The following is a 23144-nucleotide window of genomic DNA, read 5'->3' as shown; positions in this document are numbered from 1 at the left end:
CTGAGAATAAGAAGGGCTGTGATGTTGTGTAGTAGAGAATATGAAGCGTCTCTAACTAAGTATTCTCTCTCAGTCCAATTCATTGACTCTAAAAACAGAAAACTTGCTCTAGACTACATATCAGGAGATTCTGGATCAATACAATCTAATACTAGAGCGTCAATACTAAATGAATGATTTTAACCCCAAGTATCAATGGAATGTGCTTACTGAAGAGGATCTTTAAATTAAGAGTCTACTTGCTTTAAGAAAACATATTAACATATTTAGTATTAGCCCTTCATATATAAAGGGAAAAAAGATTTATATGGAAGTCTGTATCCTGACTCTAGGGTGTCAGAGAATTATGTGTCTTGAGTTAAGAGATTCTGCAGCAAAATATATTTGTGATTTTGACTATTGACCTCAAATGAAGTTTTCTGAACTCCTTATGTAACCATGCATATTATAATTTATGAGTACAGGCAGGAATCCGACAAATAAGATCTAAAAGACCATAAGCTTTTCTGAGAATTGGTTTATTTTGCTTCCTCTATTGTTTAGGTACAATAAAAGATATTCTGTATCTTTATATATCTTTGGTAAATTTTAAAGCTAAAAAAATTTACTAGAGGTAAAAAGGGACATTTAGTAATGATAAAAAGCTAATCCAGCTGGGCACAGTGACTCACAACACCTATAATCCAGAGGCTAGGGAGGCTGAGGCAGGAGGATCGCCAGCCTCAACAACTTATCGAGATCCTAAGCAATTTAGCAAGACTCTATCTCAGATAGAACTATACAACAATGTTTTGTATGATAATGTTTTTAAAAATTAAGTCTTGCCAGGCACAGTATTATACGCATATAATTGCAGTGACTCAGGAGGCTGAGGCAGGAGTATCACAAGTTCAGTCAGTCTCAGCATCTAAGCAAGGCCGTAAACAACTTAGTGAGGTCCTATTTAAAAATAAAAAATAAAAGCATTGGGGATGTAACTGATTGGGAAAGCATATCTGGGTTCAACCCCTGGCACCAAAAACATAAACAAAAATTTTTTAAAATATGTAACATTAATTGAGAGAACAAGGATTAATTGTGATGAGAGTTGAATGTCATGATGGTGGACATCAGAGAGGTGTTCAAGAAGAAAGGCACATTTGAAAGTACACATTTGAAGGGTGGTTTGGCTCTAGACAAACACATACTTATGGAGAGCTTTGATGAAGGAAGGAAAGACATTTCAGACGATGTTGATGATAGTTGCCCTGGATTTTTCTGACATCTGGAACAGCATTAATCATTTGGTTCTCCTGAACTAAAAGATACACAAACAGGAAAGAGAATGAAATCGTAGTGTGAATTCCTTTGCATGTTAGGCTCAGAATTGAACACAATTATATAATCAGTGATTAGCCTAATCCAGACCAATACAGGCGGTGAGACTAGTTGTGCAAAGGAGGGAACTGGTGAGGTTGCTATGGTGAAGAACTTGGCAATGGGTTAAGAGGGAGAAGAAAATCTAAAAATTGACTCAGGTTTTGATCTTATGTGAATGGAACGACAGTACTATTAAGAAAAGGAGGAGGAACATAGAAGTTATTTTGGGAGAGAAGTTGGTGAGTTTAGTTTGGGTTTTGTTTGGTCTAAGGAGCTAATAGATCTATAAATGAGAAATTTAGTGGCAGTTAGAGGAAAGCTATTTAGTAGAGGACAAAGAGTACCTGACCTGTTTGTCTATAAATGAGATATTTTTTTTTTTTTCTAAAAGGTGATGCGTTAGAATGATTGAGAGCAAAGATTTTAGATCTTTACTTTCCTGGGTTCAACCTTGGACTTTATTTATTTTCTTCAGGCCTCAGATTTTGTAAAATGGGGATAAGAATTCTAAACCTACTTAATATAGCTGCTGTGAACAATGGGTATATACACATACACATGTGCAGATCTTATTTAGAACGCAGTGTGGCACATAGGTCCTTTTCAGATCCGATAATCCATGTTACATGGTTAATTTCTGTGATATTGGCGTTCAAAGGTAGTGGGCAGGACCAGAGACAAAGGTTAATAATTTATTTTCTAAGATATTGTTAAATAGATAGAATGAAATAATAAAGGAGAAAATGGGAAGAACTATAAAATGGCAAGAACCGGATGTTAAGGAAATTATATCAGGGAACAAGGAACAGGAGCCTGTGATGGAAGAGAGAGAAGAAAAACTAGGAGAAACTCTGATGAAAGCCAAGTGGAATAGGGAAAAAAAAAAAAAAGATCAAGGGAACATTGTCTTAGAGTAGAGCCTATTTAAGCCAAATATGAAGGTTTATGGGATGTAACTGATAGACCAGGAGAAGATGAAGATAAAAGCAAAGGAAATTTAATTTATGGGACATAGTCCTATGAGGATTCAAGTGACATCTTTAGCTTAAAAGGAAGGAAGGTAATTTTTTTTTCTTTGATTTGGGCTTAAAGAAGGGAAGGATATGTGGTAGTGCAATCAAATTTTGAATTGGAAAATTTGGAAGTCAAGGACACTCATGTTGAGTAACTTAAATTTGTTTCTATTAAATAGGAAGCAAAGTCATTGGAGAGAGAAGGTTGGGAATGAAATTATTTCTAAGCAACATTAAATGTTTTCTCTATTTCTGCCCTTTGTATGAATGGAAAATGATTTATTCCAATTATAATAGGAGTATTTGCTGAGTCTTTAACATCTGCTAGGTATTATGCTAAGAGCTTGTTTCAAACTTAAAACACCCATAAGACACAAGTGGTATTAGGAATATGATCCATATATTAGAGAGGGTACCACATGTAACAAAGAAAAGAGAATGTTGCTCGAATTTACCCAGCTGATAAAAGTGGAACCAAGTTTGAGTATCAGTCTACCCACCTAACTTGAAGTCCTTAACAATCATACTTTCTGCGCTTTTATTTTCAAATTTTATTAAGTGAAATATGTTGGTTCAAGAATATATGTAGATTAAGGGGCTTGGTTGTGGCTCAGTGGTAGAGAGCACTTGCCTCTCACTATGAGGCCCTGGGTTCCATCCTCAGCACCACACAAAAATAAATAAACAAAATAAAGATATTGAAAAAAGAATATATGTGGATTAATGGAATAGAAAAGCTTACAAAAAATTGTCCAGGTATACAATAGAATATTACTTTAATAACATTTTAGCCACATCAATGATCATAGCAGCACAATTCACAATAGCTAGACTTTGGAATCAACCTAGATGCCCTTCAATAGATGAATGGATTAAAAAACTGTGGCATTTATACACAATGGAGTATTACGCAGCACTAAAAAATGACAAAACCATGGATTTTGCAGGGAAATGGATGGCATTAGAGCAGATAATGCTAAGTGAAGCTAGCCAATCCTTAAAAAACAAATGCCAAATGTCTTCTTTGATATAAAGAGAGCAACTAAGATTAGAACAGGGAAGAAGAGCACGAGGAAAAGATTAACATTAAACAGAGACGAGTGGGGTAGGAGAAAGGGAGAGAGAAGGGAAAATGTATGGAAATGGAAGGAGACCCTCATTGTTACACAAAATTACATATAAGAGTTTGTGAGGGGAAAGGGGAAAAAAAACAAGGGAGAGAATTAAACAACAGCAGATGGGATAGAGAGGGAAAATGAGAGGGAAGGGGAGGGGGGATAGTAGGGGATAGGAAAGGTAGCAGAATACAACAGTCATTAATATGGCATTATGTAAAAATGTGGATGTGTAACCGATGTGATTCTGCAACTTGTATTTGGGGTAAAAAAGGGGAGTTCATAACCCACTTGAATCAAATGTATGGAAGATGATATGTCATGAGCTTTGTAATATTTTGAACAACCAATAAAAAAAAACATTTTAAATTGGCAAAAGCTATCTTGTTAGAGATGCGTTGGGGCAAATAACTTCATTTAAAATTCTTAATTTGGGCTCAATTTTTTAAAAAACATAGAAATCATAACAGCAGTTGTTCATGGCAGAGTAAAAAGAGGACTTTCTGGAGTAATAAGAATGTTCTATAATTCAATTGGGAAATTATTGAAATAGATCTATTTTTTAAAGAAAGTTGTTGAATTGTACATGTAAAATCATATGCTCTGTAAATTTTATCTTTTTAAAAGGGGGAAAAATATATATATATATGGAAATATATATGTATTCATGTGTGTGTGTGTGTATATATATATATAGAGAGAGAGAGAGAGAGCGCTCTATATATAGAGAGAGAGAGAACTCCAAGGCATTATCAAATTAAAAAAGCAAACTAGAGAATGAAACATACAAAATGGTACTATTGGTTAAAAAGTAAAGTGGAAAAGAATTGCCACTAAATAAAACTACTTGTGTGAATCTACACTCAGATGTAAATGGATCATGATTTTTGGATCCAACTGCCCCACACCACCGAAAGATTCTTCCTCTAACATTCACTGTTAAAGTTATATTATCTTAGGGTTTCTTTCTGGGATACATAGAATTTTACATTGTGAGATCATTAGTATAAATGATGATTACCGTAGTCACTGATATGACATTCCTCGATTTCTGGAACTCTAACTAAAAAACGAAGAAGAAGAAGAATGAAAGAAAGAGATGAAAATGACCCACTTGTGTTTACTCTACCACTGAGACACATCTTCAGTCCTTTTTTAATTTTGAAACAGGGTCTTGCTAAATTGCCAAGGCTGGCCTCAAACTTAAAGTCCTCTTTCCTCGCCTCCCTAGTAGATGGGATTATAAGCTTGCACCACTATTCCCAACAAAAGTAGCATGTTTTAAGAGGCAGCCTAGTGTAATGGAACTATCACTCAGAGGTAGTGAGATGATTTGAGTTCTTGTTCTGATTTTTCTGCTGAATGGATGGATATTTGGGGTCAAGCCATTTAATCTCTCTGGGCCTCAGTTTCTCCAATTGGTTAAATAAATGCATTGGACTGATTGATGGCTGAGTGTCTTCTAGGCCTAAGATACAATGAACCCTGGCTGTTCACATGAACTTGACGTGAAATAGGCCACTCAACTTACAAGGCACATGGAAAGTAAGATATTTTGCTTTTCTTATTTTTGAAACAGGTGACAACCAAAGCCAAGCAACTGAAGGATTCAGTTACCTGCTCTCCAGGTGAGTTATACAACATACCTTATCTCACTAATATATAGTGGCTTGTTCAAAATAAATCATTTCTTTATACTTATTCAAATACAAAGGTATGATAAGGTTTGCCCAATGAACTCTTATCAGTCTTAACTCTAAAAAAACTGTAGGCACCAACAAGCCAATCCTGCCTTGTATATATAGTTGGTGCTAAGAAGATATATTTAATAAGTTTAAAGAATTATACAAATCTTGTTCTTCTCTAGTATCTGTGAGACAGGGAACATAGTAGAGCATCTATCTGCCCATTACACAAATTCACCACTCACATTTCCCCACACTGTCCACCACAACACACACCAGCATTACCCTTCGGGATGGATAAGCAGCTTTCCTGAGAATTTGTGTTTCTCAAAATCTGTGTCTTCCAAGATTAACTGGAATTTTATTAGAATCTCTATACTCTGCTTGGAACCAGGAAGTAAAAAGGTCCCTCCTAGTATTACTCTGCATTAAAAAATGACAAAATTATAGAATTTGGAGGGAAATGGATGGCATTAGAGCAGATTATGCTAAGTGAAGCTAGCCAATCCCTAAAAAACAAATGCCAAATGTCTTCTTTGATATAAGGAGAATAACTAAGAACAGAGTAGGGAAGAAGAGCATGAGAAGATGACTAACATTAAACAGGGATGAGAGGTGGGAGGGACAGGGAGAGAGAAGGGAAATTGCTTGGAAATGGAAGGAGACCCTTAGGGTTATACAAAATTACATACAAGAGGAAGTGAGGGGAAAGGGAAAAAGAATACAAGGGGGAGAAATGAATTACAGTAGAGGGGGTAGAGAGAGAAGAGGGGAGGGAAGGGGAGGGGAGGGGAGGGGGGATAGTAGAGGATAGGAAAGGCAGCAGAATACAACAGACATGAGTATGTCAATAAGTAAATCAGTGGAAGTGTAACTGATGTGACTCTGCAATCTGTATACGGGGTAAAATGGGAGTTCATAACCCACTTGAATCAAAGTGTAAAATATGATATATCAAGAACTATGTAATGTTTTGAACAACCAATAAAAAAAAAATAAAAAATAAAATAAAACGTCCCTCCTAAATCTTCCCACCTACCTCAAATACAGGTTCTAGAAAGAGTAATGCAGAAAATCCAGGTATTAGCAAACCCTAAGATCTCCAGATCACCCCCCAAAACTTTCCTGGAAAAGGACATTTCCAGGTTCCTTTTCTACCAGTGAAGTTATTGGTTTGGACCGTGAGGCAGAGCTGGGCACTAGATGTTGTTTGAGAACAGTCTGTCTGCAAGACGGTCTCCACCAATGTGTTCTTGAAAAGCACTGCAGCTTACAGTAATTAGCAGACACAGATCTTTCTAGATCATTGCTAGAGGGACAATGCTATGAAGACAACAAGAAGTATGTAGTTGAACATTTAAGGAAGCTCTGAGGTGACACCTGTGATTGGGAGAAGAGTATGTTCACCCTTTAGTGTCAGTGGCACCAGAGGCAGTTTCATGCAGTGACTAGAACCTATGTATGTAACTCACAGTTAGAGAGGGAAAAAAGTAAAACCTATATGATATTTGGCCACATCCAAATATCCTATAGCTTTCTAAAAGTAAGTCTCAATCACAAGTATATTCACTGAATTCTGTATTTTATTTTTTAAGAGCCTTAAAGATCCAAAGAATTAAAACTGGGTTCAGTGGCCTGCACCTGTAATCTCAGCTTCTCTGGAGACTGAGGCAGGAGGATCACAAATTTAAAGCCAACCTCAGCAATTTAGTGAGAACTTGTCTCTAAATTAAAATGTTAAAAGGGCTGGGGATGCGGTTTAGTAGTTAAGTGCCCTGTGGGTTCAATTCCCAGTACCAAAAAAAAAAAAAAAAAAAAAATCCAAAGAATTTTGAAATTAAAATGTTTATTTTGTTCACTATTTTAAGTATTTTCCCATAAAACTGTGCTTTCTGAAATATTAGAAAATCTGAACTTGTTTCCAAAGATTTTGTGAATGCTTTTCAAAGATTTTGATGTAGAAAAGTTCAGAGAAATAAAGCTGGCTGATTAGAACACAAAGTAGAAATAACCATCTACCATAGGTCAAAAACACAATCCATTCAAGTAAATGGTCTTTTCTTATTAGAGTTGCTATAGTGAACATAGAAAGCAATGCCCATTAGTAGAAACTCAAAAAAAGTAAAAATAAACCAAAAGAAGAAAATAAAAATCTCATGTATCCTACCCATTGGTGTTATTTCTTCAGAATTTTATGTCATATTTTATAAGAATGTGACCATAACATAATGGCTTTGTATTTTTTTCACTCCATATGCCATATTTCTATATTATCATTTTAATGACCACATAGTAGTCCATAATATAATTACATCATAGTTTATTTAACAAGTTCCTATTATTGGATATTTTGGCTCTTTACTCTCTTGTGAAGAGAAGGGGTGAGAGGGTCTCACCATGTTGATCAGGCTCAAACTCTTGATTTCAAGCAATTGTCTTGCCTCAACCTTCCAAGTATCTGGGATTGCAGGTTCATGCCACTATGCCTGGCTTACCTTTTTATTCTTTTTTTAAAATTTTTATGAAGTAATTATCTCCAGTTTACATAGGCAAAATGATCCTTTGGAGTATAGGAAGACTAAATTAAGATTTTTACCAATATTGGGGTGGGGGGAGCAGATAGACCCCAGGGTAGTATACCACTGAGCTACATACCCATTCATTTTTTGTTTTTTTATTTTAAGACAGGGTCTTGTTAAATTTCTGAGACTGGCCTTGAACTTGCAGTCCTGCCTCAGCCTCCCACCTGCTGGGGTTACACGCATGCGCCACCACACCTGGCTTCTACCTATTTTTATTTTTATATTAAAACAGTGAGAAGGGAATTAAGCTTATATATATATATAACAGCATTTTTACTGTGTCCATTATAAAATGGTACTGCTACAGAGGAAACTGAAATTGCCTAAAGGAAGAGTGGAAATTCCACAGTGCTAACAGGTTGGGGTGGCCTTATCGTCATCCTTTCATTTTCAACATATTACAAGAAAATATCTCATCGGGTGGGGTTAGTAATAGAATCTCAGTGACACTTTTTAGTAAGATGGAGAGTAACAATGTGATTATTTCATATTAAATAGTCTTCCTAATATTTTAACAAAGTGCTTTAAAAAGATATTTTTCATCAAAAAATGTTAATTTGGTGCCAGGTATTAAAATAGTTGCTTTACTATAAGTTGGTTGGTTTTGTTTTGTTTTGTTTTTTCGTGGGGGGGGGGGGGGGCAAAATTATGTGACACATAAAAACTCTCATTTTCACAGATTAAAAAATGTCTTCTGGCATGATGGCTCATGCCTGTAATCCCAATCACTCTGGCAGCTAAGGCCTGCCTGAAAGATCTCAAGTTTAAGGCCAGCCTCAGCAATGTAGTGAGCAATAATAATAATAATAATAATAATAATAAATTAATGAAAATGTTCAAAGTACAATTTTAACCATAAATTCTTCAAACAAAGCTCATCTTGTTAAAATATAAGTATATAACACTTTCCATTTAATTTACAAAACAACTAATTGGTTTAGGGAAGATTTCTATGAAAATCCCTACAATTTGGATTGCAAAATGAATATTACAGTCAAGTAAGAAAAGCCAACAGTATGCTACACTGCATACACTATATGATGTATGATGATCATTAAAAATCAGACACCAGGGCTAGGGTTGTGGGTCAGTAGTAGAGTGCTTGCCTGGCATGTATGAGGCATTAGATTCGATTCTCAGCAACATATAAATAAATAAATAAATGTCCATTGACAACTAAAAAATACAGGTAGTAAAGGTTACTTCAAGAAAGAGAGATTCTGAAAAAAAAAAAATCAGAAATCCTTGAAATGAAGGAAACAATAAACCAAATAAAAAACTCAATAGAAAGCATCACGAACAGACTAGATCACTTGGAAGACAGAACATTAGATAATGAAGACAAAGTATATAATCTTGAAAATAAAGTTGACCACACAGTGAAAATGGTAAGAAACCATGAACAGAACTTCCAAGAATTGTAGGATAGCACCAAAAGACCAAATCTAAGATTTACTGGGATACAGGAAAGCACAGAGATTCAAATTCAAAGGAATGCACTATCTCTTCAGTGAAATAATATCAGAAAATTTCCAAACATGAAGAATGAATTGGAAAATCAAATACAAGGAACTTACAGGACACCAACTGTACAAAATTACAACAGATTCACATTATAATGAAAATGCCTAGCACACAGAAAAACGATAGAATCTTAAAGGCCATAGAAGAATGAGATCACATATAAGGGGAGATCAATTCATATCTCAGCAGATTTTTCAACCCGGACCCTCAAAGCCAGTAGATCCTGGCACAACACATACCAGGCTCTGAAAGAAAATGGATGCCAACCAAGAATCATGTCCAGCAAAATTAAGCTTCAGATTTGATGGTGAAATAAAAACCTTTCATGATAAACAAAAGTTAAAAGAATTGACAGTGAGAAAGCCTGAGAGAATATCCTCAGCAAAATATTTCAGGAGGAGGAAATGAAAAACAGTGAAAATCAGCAAAGGTAGGAACTACACTAAAGGAAAGGACAATCAAAGTAGAAACCAAGTCAAGTTAAAAGACAAAAATAAACCAAAATGTCTGGGAATACAAATCATATTTCAATAATAACCCTGAATGTGAATGGCCTAACCTCATCAATTAAAAGACATAGACTGACAGATTGGATTTTTAAAGAGACCCAACAATATGCTGCCTTCAAGACACTCATCTCACAGGAAAATACATCCACAGACTGAAGGTGAAAGGGTGGGGAAAACATACCACTCACATGGACCATGTAAACAAGCATCAGATAAAGTGGACTTCAAACCCAAACTAGTGAAAATGGATAAAGAAGGACATTTCATACTGCTTAAGGGATTCATATATCAACAAGACATAACAATCGTAAGTACCTATGCCCAAAACAATGGGGCATCTATGTATGTCAAACAAACGCTTCTCAAACACAAGAACCAAATAGACCACAGCACAGTAATATTGGGTGACTTTAATACACCTCTGTCACCACTGGATACATCTTCCAAACAAAAACTAAACAAAAAACCTATAAAACTCAATAATACAATCAATAATTTGGACTTAACAGACATATATAGAATATTCCATCAACAAGCAAATATACTTTCTTCTCAGCAGCACATGGATCCTTCTTCAAAATATACCATGTTATACCACAAAGCAAGTCTTAGCAAATAAAAAATAATAATGATACTAACCTGTATTTTATCTGACTATGATGGAATGAAATTAGAAATCAATGATAAAATTAAAAGTAGAAGCTACTCCAACACCTGGAGTCTAAAAATACGCTATTAAAAGAATAAAAGGTCAACAAAAACAACCTGACATTACATCTCAAAGCCCTAGAAAAAGAACAAACCAACACCAAAAGTAGAAGTCAGGAAATAATTAAAATCAGGACAAAAATCAATGAAATTGAAATGAAACAATTCAAAAAATTGACAAAACAAAAAGCTGATTCTTTGAATAAATAAATAAAATTGACAAAACCTTAGCCACCCTAATGAAAAGGAGGAGGGAGAAAATTCAAATTACTAAAATTCATGGTGAAAAAGGAATATCAAGACAGACACTATTGAAGTACAGAAGACAATTAGAAACTGTTTTGAAAATTTATACTTTAGTAAAATAGAAAACCTCAAAGACACCAACAAATTTCTAGAGGCATATGATAAACCCAAACTGAGTCAAGAGAACATATACAATTTAAACAGATCAATTTCAAGCAAGGAAGTGTAAATATCATCAAAAACCTACTAACCAAGAAAAGCCTGGGACCAGACAGATTCACAGCTGAGTGGTACAAGACCTAAAAAGAAGAATTAATACAAATACCCTCAAATTATTCCGTTAATAGAAAAGGAGGTAACCTGTCCAAACTCATTCTATAAAGCTAGTATCATCCTGTTACCAAAACCAGGCAGAGACACATCAAGGAAACAAAATTTCAGACCAATATCTCTGATCAACATTGATGCACAAATTCTCAATAACTTTGGCAAATCACATACAAAAACATATTTAAAAAATAGTGCACCATGAGCAAGTGGGGTTCATTCCAGGGATGCAGGGTTAGTTCAACATATGGAAATCAATTAATATAATTCATCACATCAATAGACTTAAAGAATCATACGATTATATCAATTGATGCAGAGAAAGCATTTGACAAAATACAGCACCCTTTCATGTTCAAAACACTAGAAAAACTAGGGATAGTAGGAACATACCTCAACATTGTAAAAGCTATCTATGCTAAACCCAAGGTCAGCATCATTCTAAATGGAGAAAAATTGGAAGCATTCCCATCATTATTTGCTGACAAAATGATTCTATACTTAGAGGATCCAAAAAACTCCACCATAAAACTTGTAGAATTAATCAATGAATTCAGCAAAGTAGCAGGATATAAAATCAATACCCATAAGTCAGATGCATTTCTATACATCAGTGATGAATCCTCTGAAAGAGAAATTAGGAAAACTACCCCATCCACAGTAACCTCAAAATAAATAAATAAAATACTTGGGAATCAACTTAACAAAAGAGGTGAAAGACCTCTACAAGGAAAACTACAGAACACTAAAGAAATTGAAGAAAACCTTAGAAAATGTAAAGATCTCCCATGCTCTTGGATAGGCAAAATTAATATTGTCAAAATGGCCATATTACCCAAAGCACTATACAGATTCAATGCTATTCCAATTAAAATCCCATCGTTGGGGGCTGGGGATGTGGCTCAAGCGGTAGCGCGCTCGCCTGGCATGCGTGCGGCTCGGGTTCGATCCTCAGCACCACATACAATCAAAAATGTTGTGTCCGCCGAGAACTAAAAAATAAAATATTAAAAAATCTCTCTCTCTCTCTCTCTCTCTCTCTCTCTCTCTCTCTCTCTCTCTCTCTCTCCTCTCTAACTTTAAAAAAAAAATCCCATCGTTGGGCTGGGGTTGTGGTTCAGGGGTAGAGCACTTGCCTAGCATGTGTAGGGCCCTGGGTTCCATCCTCAGCACCACATAAAAATAAATAAAATAAAGGTATCATGTCCAACTACAACTAAAAAATAAATATTAAAAAAATTATAGTTCCTTACAGAAATAGAAAAAGCAATCATGAAATTCATTTGGAAAAATAAGAGACCCAGAATAGCTGAAGCAATCCTTAGCAAGAAGTGTGAAACAGGAGGCATCATAATACCAGACCTTAAACTATACTACAAAGCTATAGTAACAAGATTGGCATGGTATTGGCACCAAAATAAACATGTAGATCAATGGTACAGAATAGAAGACACAGAGGCAAACCCACATAAATACAGTTATCTCATATTAGACAAAGGCACCAAAAACATACATTGGAGGAAAGATAGCCTCTTCAACAAATGATGCTGGGAAAACTAGAAATCCATATGTAGCAAAATGAAATTATGCCCCTATCTTTCACCATGCACAAAACTTAAAGTGGATCAAGGACCTAAGAATTAGACCAGAGACCCTGCTCCTAATAGAAGAAAAAGTAGGCCCAGATCTTCACCGCATCAGATTAGGCCCCACTTCCTTAACAAGACTCCTAAAGCACAAGAAATAAAGTCAGGAATTAATAAATAGGATAGATTCAAACTAAAAAGCTTCTTCCTGGCAAAAGAAACAATCAACGAGGTGAAAAGAGAGCCTACATTTGGGGAGCAAATTTTTGCCACACGCACATCAAATAGACCACTAATCTCCAGGATATATAAAGAACTCAAAAAGACTTAACACCAAAAAAAAAACAACCCAATCAATAATTTGGGCTAGAGGAACTGGACACCTCTCAAAAGAAGATATACATTCAATCAACAAATATAAGAAAAAATGTTCAACATTTCTAGCAATTAGAGAAATGCAAATCAAAACTACTCTTAAGATTTCATCTCACACCAGTCAGAATGGCAGTTATCAAGAATACAGACAACAATAAGTGTTGATGAGGATGTGGGGGAAAAGGCACACTTACACATTGCTAATGGGATTGCAAATTTGTTCAACCACTTTGGAAAGCAGTATGGAGATTCCTTAGAAAACTTAGAATGGAACCACCATTTGACCCAGCTATCTCATTTCTCAGTCTCTACCCATAGGACTTAAAATCAGCATACTGTAGTAACACAGCCACATCTATGTTTATAGCAGCTCAGCTCACAATAGCTAAATTGTGGAACCAACCTAGATGCTCTTTAATAGGTGAATAGATAAAGAAACGATGGTATAAATACACAATGGAATATTACTGAACATTAAAAAGAGAATAAAGGTTGGCTCCTCCCCCTCCAGATGGCATCCTTGCTGCAGTCGGAGTGGGTTCTCTATCTAGTCCAAGGAGAAAAGAAGGTTTGGGCCCGCTTTCGCAGCTCTACTTTTGCCACTATTGTAGCGAGCTGCAGTCGCTGGAATGTGTGTCTCACGGGGTGGACTCCCATTATTGTCCCAGTTGCTTAGAAAATATGCCATCAGCTAAAGCCAAACTAAAAAAAAAAAAAAATAGATATGCCAACTGCTTTGCCTGTCCTGGCTGCATGCACACACTATCTACCTGGGCAACAAGCATCTCCACACAGCTCCCAGATGACCCAGCTAAAACCACCATGAAGAAAGCCTATTACTTGGCCATGGATTTTGTCACTGGACATCTAGAGATGTGGGCATGGCAGACAAATCTGTAGTTAGTGGTGGTTGGCAGGAACCAGAAAATCCTCACACACAACGGATGAACAAATTGATTGAATATTACCAGTAGCTTGTTCAGAAAGAGAAGGTTGAGCGAGATCACAAGAAATTGGCACAGTGTAGAAACTATATGCCCCTGGCTTTTTCAGACAAATATGGTCTTGGAACCAGGCTTCAGCAACCACAAGCTAGTGCATCCATCAGTACCCTTGCTGGGCTTTCCCTTAAAGAAGGAGAGGACCAGAAAGAGATAAAGATTGAGCCAGCTCAGGCCATGGATGAAGTGGAACTTCTACCTGAAGACTATTACACAAGACCAGTAAATTTAAAAGAGGTGACTACCCTTCAGCAGCACCTCTTACAGCCTGACTTCCAACCAATTTGTGCTTCACAACTCTATCCTCGTCACAAACATCTTCTGATCAAACGGTCCCTGCACCGCTGAAAATGTGAACATAATTTGAGCAAGCCTGAATTTAATCCAACATCTATCAAATTCAAAATCCAACTGGTTGCTGTCAATTATATTCCAGAAGTGAGAATCGTGTCAATTCCCAACCTTTGCTACACGAAGGAGAGCCAGGTCCTTCTGACTCTTTCGAATCCTGTGGAAAACCTTACCCATGTGACTCTGTTTGAGTGTGAGGAGGGGGATCCTGATGATATCAGTAGCACTGGTAAGGTGGTAGTGCCTCCCAAAGAGCTCATTTTAGCTGGCAAGGATGCAGCAGCAGAATATGATGAGTTGGCAGAACCCCAGGATTTTCAGGATGATCCTGACATTATAGCCTTCAGAAAGGCCAACAAAGTGGGCATTTTCATCAAAGTTACCCCCCAACGTGAGGAGGGTGAAGTGACCATGTCCTTTAAGATGAAGCATGATTTTAAAAACCTGGCAGCCCCAATTCGCCCCATTGAAGAAAGTGACCAGAGCACAGAATTATCTGGCTCACCCAGCATGTGGAACTCAGGATGGGCCCGTTTCTTAAAAGGTTACTTTGGTGGGCAGATTCCACCTGAGACAATGTCACCACAGACCTGTATTAAAACATGGAAGCTCCTGCTTCATTATGCTTTGTTTATCATGATGTACCCATGCACTACTCGGTCCTTTTCCTAAGAGTGGGAGCATAAGCCAGGCATCAGGAACACAGGGTAACTGCTGTTCCTCTTGCCGTCACCTCTATTGACACCAGTCAATCTGTGTTTCCCTCGCTGAGCAACATAGCTCCATCCCAGTAAAGGGGATGGCTGTTTCTCAGAATAGTGTTAGATTTACCACCTGAGAAACTGACTATACTATCTCTTGATCTGATCTACAAAGGATCACAATCTGACAGTTGAAACTTAATAGTGATAACCCAAAGGTGGACCTGCTATTAATGATCCAGCATTGGTTTCAATGTACCAGCTGCTTTCTGCATTCCAGTATATATCATCTAGCCATCTAAAACATACCCCTTTATTTGCCAACATGGCTCTCATTTTGTCATAGATTTATGTTTGGTAAAAAAAAAAAATAGAATTGACTTATCTTTAGTTTTGTGATGTTTGGAAAAATCTGTGAAATAATGCACTCTTATTTACCCTCTTTCTAGATATAGGACACTAATTTATCGGTTGCTTTTAGTTTTTTCCCAGAACAATATGAAGCTTTTTCTTTTAAGAATGTGAAAGAAGCAAGGAATTACATGTCATATCAAGAGGGTAGCAAATTCCATTTGTTTTAAGTTTTGCCCCAATACCTAGGAATGAATGCTGCCACAGGACTCAGTCTTTGTTCTTAACCCTCATCCTCTCTTTTCTGCTCTGCCTTTTTAATTCAATAAATTGTTCTGAGTTAAAAAAAAAAAAAGAGAGAGAGAGAGAATAAAATTATGGCATTTGCAGGTAAATGGATGGAGTTGGAGAATATCATGCTAAGCGAAGTAAGCTAATCCCAAAAGAACCAAAGGCCAAATGTTCTCTCTGATAAGTGGATGCTGATCCATAATGGGGGGCAGGGGTCATGGAAAGAATGAAGGAACTTTGATTGGGCAAAGTGGAGGGAGCAGTGGGGAGGGTGCATGGGAGCAGGAAAGATTGTGGAATGAGATGGACATTATTACCCTAGGTACATGTATGACCGCACATATTGATGCAATGCTACATTGGGTTCAACCAGAGAAATATTGTGCTGCAGTTGTATACAATGAATCAAAGTGCTTCCTGCTGTCATATATACCTAATTTAAATAAATTAATTAATTAAAAAAATCAGACACCAAAATAAACAGAATTTGGAACGAACCTGCTAATTTAGTATTTTACCCAATATTAAACAACTTTTTAGTCTCTTTGTTTTTAATATTAATAATATTTTCATGATGATGTTTTGTTTCACTTAGTGTTTTTAGAGCTCGGCATGGTGGCCCATACATGTAATCCCAGCAACTCAATGCAGGAGGATTGCAAGTTCAAGGCCAGCCTCAGCAATTTAACAAGACCCTAAGCATCTTAGTAAGACCTTGTCTCAAATTAAAAAATAATAATAAAATATATAATAAAAATACCTAGGTGAAGTAGCACTGTCTCCAATCCCCAGTACCAAAAAAAAAAAAAAAAAAAATGGAGATGTAGCTTAGTGGTAAAATGCTACTGGGTTCAATTCCCAGTACCCCCCACACACACACAAATTTTTTTTAATGTTTAAAATCTATCTATTTATTTATTTAGGTTTTGGTGATTGATTACCATTGTGCTACATCCTCAGCCTTTTTTTACTTTTTATTTTGAGACAGGTTCTGGCAAAGTTGCTGAGGTCATGGCCTCCAACTTTCTATCCCCCTGCCTCAGCCTCCGAGTCACTGGGATTACAGGTGTGCACCACCACACCTAGCCGCAAATAAAACTTCTTGACAAGTAATAAAATTTACTTCAAATAGCATTTAAAATTTTTTTTTAAATTTTAGATAACTGTTGTTTCTCATTTTTATCTTTAAATTGATTTTATTTTGTGGGTGTACTTCATTATTAACATTTGTAATATATTAATATAATTTATGAATAAGTAAATATTATATGTTAGAATTATATATTGAAAAGTGTTCTGCTAATAGAACATGTTATCAGAAAGTATGGAGCTCATGCTTGAGAAATGCTACTTGTTTGTAGCATTCAATACCAGACGAGGACCAACCAGATATCTATCTGTAAAGAGTTATTTCAGTCAATCATGACAGATCCACTCTTGGCCACTAAAAATGATGTGTACTGCCACAGACATAAAGAGGGGGAGGCAAAGACAGATGCACAGTGTGTGCTTTACTTGTTTCTTTCTAGATATTTGTACACTCCACACACATACACTGTATCTCATATCCCAATCCATTATTGCCTTGGAAGAAGGAGCCTGGGAACCAGACAGAAAGCTTACACTATTTGAATATATTTATTACGTGCAGGATTTCCTTTTATTTTAAAAAAGCTGACCCCCCCCCAAAAAAAAAGAAAGAAAGAAACCATCACTTCAAAATGTGAGATAAGTAAAATACTGCCTCTTAATAGCTACATAATTATTTCCTTAAGAGAACCTCCTCTAAATAAAATAGTCATTAAGTAAATATATTTCAAGGTTTACCTACATTTGACAAACTATCCTCCAGAAAGATTGTACCCTCATTGTCTGATATTCTAACCACTAGCTACTTAGAGCTATTTGAAATTAAAGTTTAAATTATATTTGAATTAATTAAAATTTATTTATTTGTTTGTTTGTTTATTTATTTCAATGGTGGGGATTAGACCCAGGGGCTCTCACATGTTCTGCAAGCACACTACCACCAAGCCACATCCTCAGTCCCCAGAATTAAGTAAAATCATAAACACTTCCTGGACTAGCTTATTAAGTATTTAATAGCAACACAGAATGTTTTACTAAAAGCCCAGGGATAAGACCATTTTCTGCTCTCACTACCCGCACATGAATGCACCTGTTTCTCAGCATCTTTACCAGTACCGAACATTGTCATACTTACTTGTCTTTGCCAATTTAATAATTGAAAGATGATAATTTGTTTCTTCAATTTGCACACCTCTAACATTTATTAGCTATTTGCATTTCTCCCTTTGTTAACTTTTTAGTAAAAATTTTCTTTTTATGTTTAAGAATTCCTCTAATAGCTACAGAATAATTTACTCATGTGCATGCCAGAGACAGCATAGTATAAGTCTTGCCTGATTTGTTTTAGTTATGCTAACAGATATAATGAAAATGCTGGAGTATAAAGAATGTCCTTCCTTACCTAATAGCAGATTGTCCCTTTTCAGAGAGATCCTTGTGTTCTTTGATCATAATTATATATATAGTATCCCTCAGAGGAAAGAAATCAGACAAAAGTGGGTCCAAATCCTACCTCCTCTGCTTTCTGAGATTTTCCTGTAAAATTAATAATGATACCTACCTTTCTAGATTAGTATGAAAAAAAAAATGAGTTATGCAGAATGTCTAGCCCACTGCCCCATGTGTGGCAGACAGCTCCTGTTTTCACTGTTGCCTGGTTTACCTTGCCTAGTCATCTGTGTGCTGTGGCCTTCTTTCCTAGGGATGGTCAGACTCTCTGAACTTAGATCCACAGTTCACAATTCCAGGCCCATCAAGACAGCCACTGCCTTGCCAGATGAAATCATCACCCAGCGAGAAGATGCAGGAAAGGCAGTGGAGGAGGAAGAGCAGGAAGCGGACACTGAAATGCGGCCTAGGAGGAGGAAGGCAGCCAGGCTGCTTGAGGCAGTAACAAAGGTTGAACCAGAGGAGAAGTGTAGAGGAAAGAGGCAGAAGGACTTTGACATATCAGAACAAAACGAATCCAGTGATGAGGAGAGCCAGAAAAAAGAGAGAACTCGTGCTGCAGAGGAGCCGTGGACTCAGAATCAGCAGAAGCTTCTGGAAATGGCATTACAGCAGTACCCAAAAGGGGCCTCTGACCGTTGGGACAAAATAGCCAAATGTGTCCCAGCTAAGAGTAAGGTAAGTGAATGGGGAAAAAGGTGACTCTATGCTAGTATAGAGTACCACCAACGGGCTGCAGTCCCTGTACCTACTTCATTCATCACACACAAATCTGTCATCAGCTGTCCGTCTGCTGTCATATTTGCCAATTATCTTCCAGCATATTTTTTCCTTAGCATATGAATCTGTGTGGTCATTTGATTGGTGGGTGTGAGGTCAAGATGCTAAAATTTAGTTATTATACAGACTAGCTGATTTTTCCCAGAGAAGATTCCAGTTTTAGAACATACACTTCACCTCTACAATCTTCCAGGCTCTTTGAGAGTTTGTTCTACTCAGTCAGGCAGTTGAAAGAAGCATGAACTGGCGAGCATCATCCTCACCAAAGAAGCAGCAGCCAGCCATGGTTGGAAGTGGGATGGGTCATAAAATGACAAGGCCCTCTTTGCTCTGTAAAAGGCTTAAAACCAAAGGGACCCGTGGGGTAGAATTACCTTGCTATTATCAAGATAACCATCAGTTCTGTGATGTGAATTTGGACCTGGTTGTAGCACCTGGCCGCCCCCAGGCTCTGAGGCAGGACTCTCTTGGGTGGGGTCAGTGTAGGACTGACATTTAGGTCTTGACCTGCCCTCTGTAACCTGGGCTGTTTATAATTGACTTCTTTCCTGTTTACAGATCTTGGTATCTGCTAAAGTGCACCTGCAGGTCATTTTCAAATAAAATCTCAGAAGAGAAGAAGGGTTGTCTCCTACAGAGAGCCAGTCTCTGCCCCAGGCTCGGTGCTCTCCCTGCTCTCCCTGCTGTGGGATCTGACAGTTTGGAGCTATAGAGCTTCAGGGTGTGATCTTTTCAACATGCCCTTTCCCGCCACACTCATCTCCTGGAGTTCTCACAGTCTGAGGCATCAGGAATGCCAGAAATCAAAAGAACCAATCTCTAGTGCCTTCTGTGCCTATCACCCAGTAGCCTCTGGGCATACTGATGCTCATTTACATTCTTATTCTTTTTTAATTGAAATTCTATGTTGGAAAAATCTAGCTTGTGGCCATCCATGTCCCTGAGTGCACAGGTCTAGTTATCTATCACCTACTTTAAGATGATGAAGTTGAGAGTTCCTGGGGAGAAAAATAAACCATTAGCAGTTGATCTATTTGGGAAGCACAGATTCTCCCACTCTTTCCAACTGGTTTGCCAGAAGTAATTATTTCCCCTGAGTTTCATTCGCATCAGTCAGGACACCAGCATTTATATGTGTAATAAATTGGCAATGGCTGGAAATAAAGGAGCTGGAACTGTGGATTCCTTGGGACAGAACACTCAGAAACCCATTGCCTAGGGGATTGGAAGTGTCCCTGTTTTCAACCAGGAAAGAGCAGGGTTCCCATAAGCCTTGACTTGAGGAGCGGGTTCCGGAGCAGCTGTGCCCAGCCTGGCTATGGAGGCTCCTGCCAGCCCTCTCATGGGGACTTAGGGCGCCTGGGCAGAGCCTTGCCACCTCTCAGCTCAGCACTCGGGCTCATGCTGTGTGTCCAGGCTTCAGTTGGTTCCATACACAGGGTAGCTAGGGACACATGGCTGCTGAGGAAACACTGATATTTTTAAAGACCATAGGTGAGTGGTCTTAACAGATACAGGAAGGGCACTTCCTGGAAGATGCTTGTGCGCTACGGCCATGCTGCAGGCCTCAGAAGGGAACGTCCATGGCACCTTGTAAAGTCATCTGCTCTAGACAGAATTACTTACCCAGTCTCTGGCTCAACAAAGGCTAGTGTTGTTTGAACAGAAACAGAATGAATTCTGGAAAGTACCTGGAGATCAGTGTGAGAATGCTGAAGCCCCTGCCCACCATCACCCCCTCCCTTCTTTAATCCCACCGAAGGTACAACACCTCCAGGCAGCTGAGCCGAAGCTAGGTGAGGACAGCAGGATAGAGCATTCCACACACTTCAGAGCTCCCTGCAGGCCAGTGTCCTGGGGATGGGCTGATGTGGCCACCCAGGAAGGTTTCAGAAGCCCCCAGGGAGAGGTAGACACAAATGAGAGTAATATTGTGGCTGCTGGGTCTCTTGCTTCTTGGTTTTTCTGAAGTGGCAGGTGATATCAGTGGAATGTAACATAATAGCTGTCTTTAGCAAGTTGAAAGTCAAACCTTGTAAAGAGAATACTCCTCACAAACAGCTGTCCTGGGCCCTCACCCTTTGGTTAGCACTTTCACCTTGGGCGCTCTTGCTTGCCACCAGTTCCTCCTTTACCTGTCCAATGCGGCTAACCAGGTCTGCCTTGTGACTAGCTGGGCCTTCCCAGGAAACCCAGAAGGGGCTGGGACAAGGCCATGGACACAAGGCCTCCTCACTAGCACTGGGCATAGGCCAGCGCCCAGGCTGCACCCTGCTGGCGCAGCTGCACACACAGGAACAGGTCATAACTGTTCCACCTCTTCTTTTCCTTCCTACAGGAAGACTGCATCGCTAGGTACAAGCTGCTGGTTGAACTGGTCCAAAAGAAAAAACAAGCTAAAAGCTGAATGTTCTGGAAGATGATATTCGCGTTCATTTTCCAAAATGAGTATTTCAAAAATCTTATGCAAAAATTTGCATTTTGTACCTCAGTATTTCTATACATCACGTGCCTTAGTAAAAAATAAATAAATAAATAATAGATGTTGTGCTGCATTGTTTAAACAAATCCTGTGTTAAGGGGATAAAAGAATTTGGGTATTTAACAGATTATTTCTCCTCCCTGCAAAGTTTGGGGGAATGTTTCAAAAACTATGTTTTAGCAACCAGCTATACATGTTGTTAAAGGAACATACACATGAACTAATATGTAAGAATTCAAATTTAATGTGTTTCTCTAAAAGGCATACATTTAAGCCAGGCACATGACTGTAATCCCAGCAGCTTAGGAGGCTGAGGTGGAGGATCGAAAGTTTAAAGCCAGCCTCAGCAACTTAGTAAGACCCTAAGCAACTTAGTGAGACCCTGTCTCAAAATGAAAAATAAGGGCTGGGGAGGTGGCTCAAGGGTAAAGTGCCCCTGGGTTTGATCTCCAGTACCAAAAAAAAAGTGTGTGTGTGTGTATGTGTGTGTGTATATAAAATGCATAACAATTAATGTCTTCATTGGGGTTGAGTAACAGGATGAAGTTGCTTAGAGATAAACCAGCTGGCTGGCTAACAGGAGGTTCTCTTAATTAGTTATGTGTATCTAGGGGGTAAAAAGTGTCTAAATGAGCGAAGGATATAGGACATCAGGTGGTAAAGTCAGAAGTGTGGGCTGCTTGGTAGAAATGTGGCCCCAACTAATTGAATTGCCAAGGAACATGCAGAAAAGTATTAGGAACTGATGGAACTGGGTCCTGTTTTTATAAGACCTGAGTTAAAGTGACCGTTTTGTACTGTCAGCCTCAGTGGAGGCTGGTCTCATTGTTCACAATTGAGCTGGCGCTGTCTTCTGAGCCTCCCTTTTGAAATCTGTCACCATCTGCTAGTGCTGAACAGAGTGTGGTCACTGCAGCCTGAGCTTGGAAAACACAAAAGTGACCAGGGCACATTCCAGGGAAATGACTCGATAAGATGCCTATAAAGGTGTCACTCCTTCCTAAGGATTAAAGTGAGGCTACAGCTTTCTAAAGGAAACATTGGGAGACAGAGGTCACCACTGCACTGAGTGAGTATTCACAAGAGGACATGGAGCCAGGTAAGCCAACCCTGAGCCCCTCCCCAAAAGCAGATGACAAGAGAGGCCTCTGGTGTCAGCTGACCTGGGTGCCACACAGCTCTGAGTGGAAGTTGTGGGGAACTTGCACTTCAGAGGCCAAGTTTCCTAGTCCCCAAAAGAGCAGGTGACCAGCTCTGTTTTGCTTTTCACTGGACACCTGAGTTATGGGGAAGCTTCCTTCAGCCTCAGCGTCCTGGGGAAGAGAGGCTGTGTCTGCCTGGCCAGGAGGGGAGAGGGGACAGGACCTTGGCACTCACAGTGCTCACCTGCCCTCTTCCCAGCAACAAACCAGGGCCATGAGTTCTGGGGAGGGCTCCAGGTGGTACACTCACAGGGCCACCCCCCCTCCCTAATCTAGGTCAGCTTCAGAGAATAAAACTAGTACACGGGGAGGAACAAAGGAGAGAATGTCCTGGCTATGTTCCAGGCCTGGGTCCCTCTGGTCCAATCTCAGACCTATCTGCCGTGCAGCTTGTGACATCCTGTGAACATCCTGCCGT

The 23144-nt window shown here is 38.4% G+C and overlaps 1 protein-coding gene and 1 pseudogene across 3 annotated transcripts in view; both read left to right on the top strand.

Annotated features, from left to right (window-relative positions):
* The window catches only part of DNAJC1 (DnaJ heat shock protein family (Hsp40) member C1), a 234156-nt gene extending 212573 nt beyond the window's left edge, over positions 1 to 21583 (top strand). The window contains exons 10-13 of one of the 2 annotated variants that reach the window (XR_014022775.1): positions 5067 to 5115; positions 18516 to 18940; positions 19601 to 19699; positions 21381 to 21583. Coding sequence is in view for 1 of the 2 variants with exons in the window: in XM_081300173.1 (XP_081156299.1) it covers positions 5067 to 5115; positions 18516 to 18940; positions 21381 to 21449 (543 nt within the window). In the remaining variant the exon portion in view is untranslated. The remainder of the gene's footprint in view (positions 1 to 5066; positions 5116 to 18515; positions 18941 to 19600; positions 19700 to 21380) is intronic. The other variant, XM_081300173.1, reaches the window with a different exon arrangement.
* Positions 13541 to 14953, top strand: LOC308652271 (dynactin subunit 4-like; annotated as a pseudogene). The gene has a single exon. The product of its transcript is annotated as a dynactin subunit 4-like (transcript).
* Positions 21584 to 23144: the final 1561 nt, after the last annotated feature.

This window comes from Spermophilus citellus (assembly GCF_964194105.1).
Source record: "Spermophilus citellus genome assembly, chromosome: 6".
NCBI classification, from domain to species: domain Eukaryota; kingdom Metazoa; phylum Chordata; class Mammalia; order Rodentia; family Sciuridae; genus Spermophilus; species Spermophilus citellus.
This window is presented reverse-complemented; position numbering and strand designations above follow the sequence as displayed.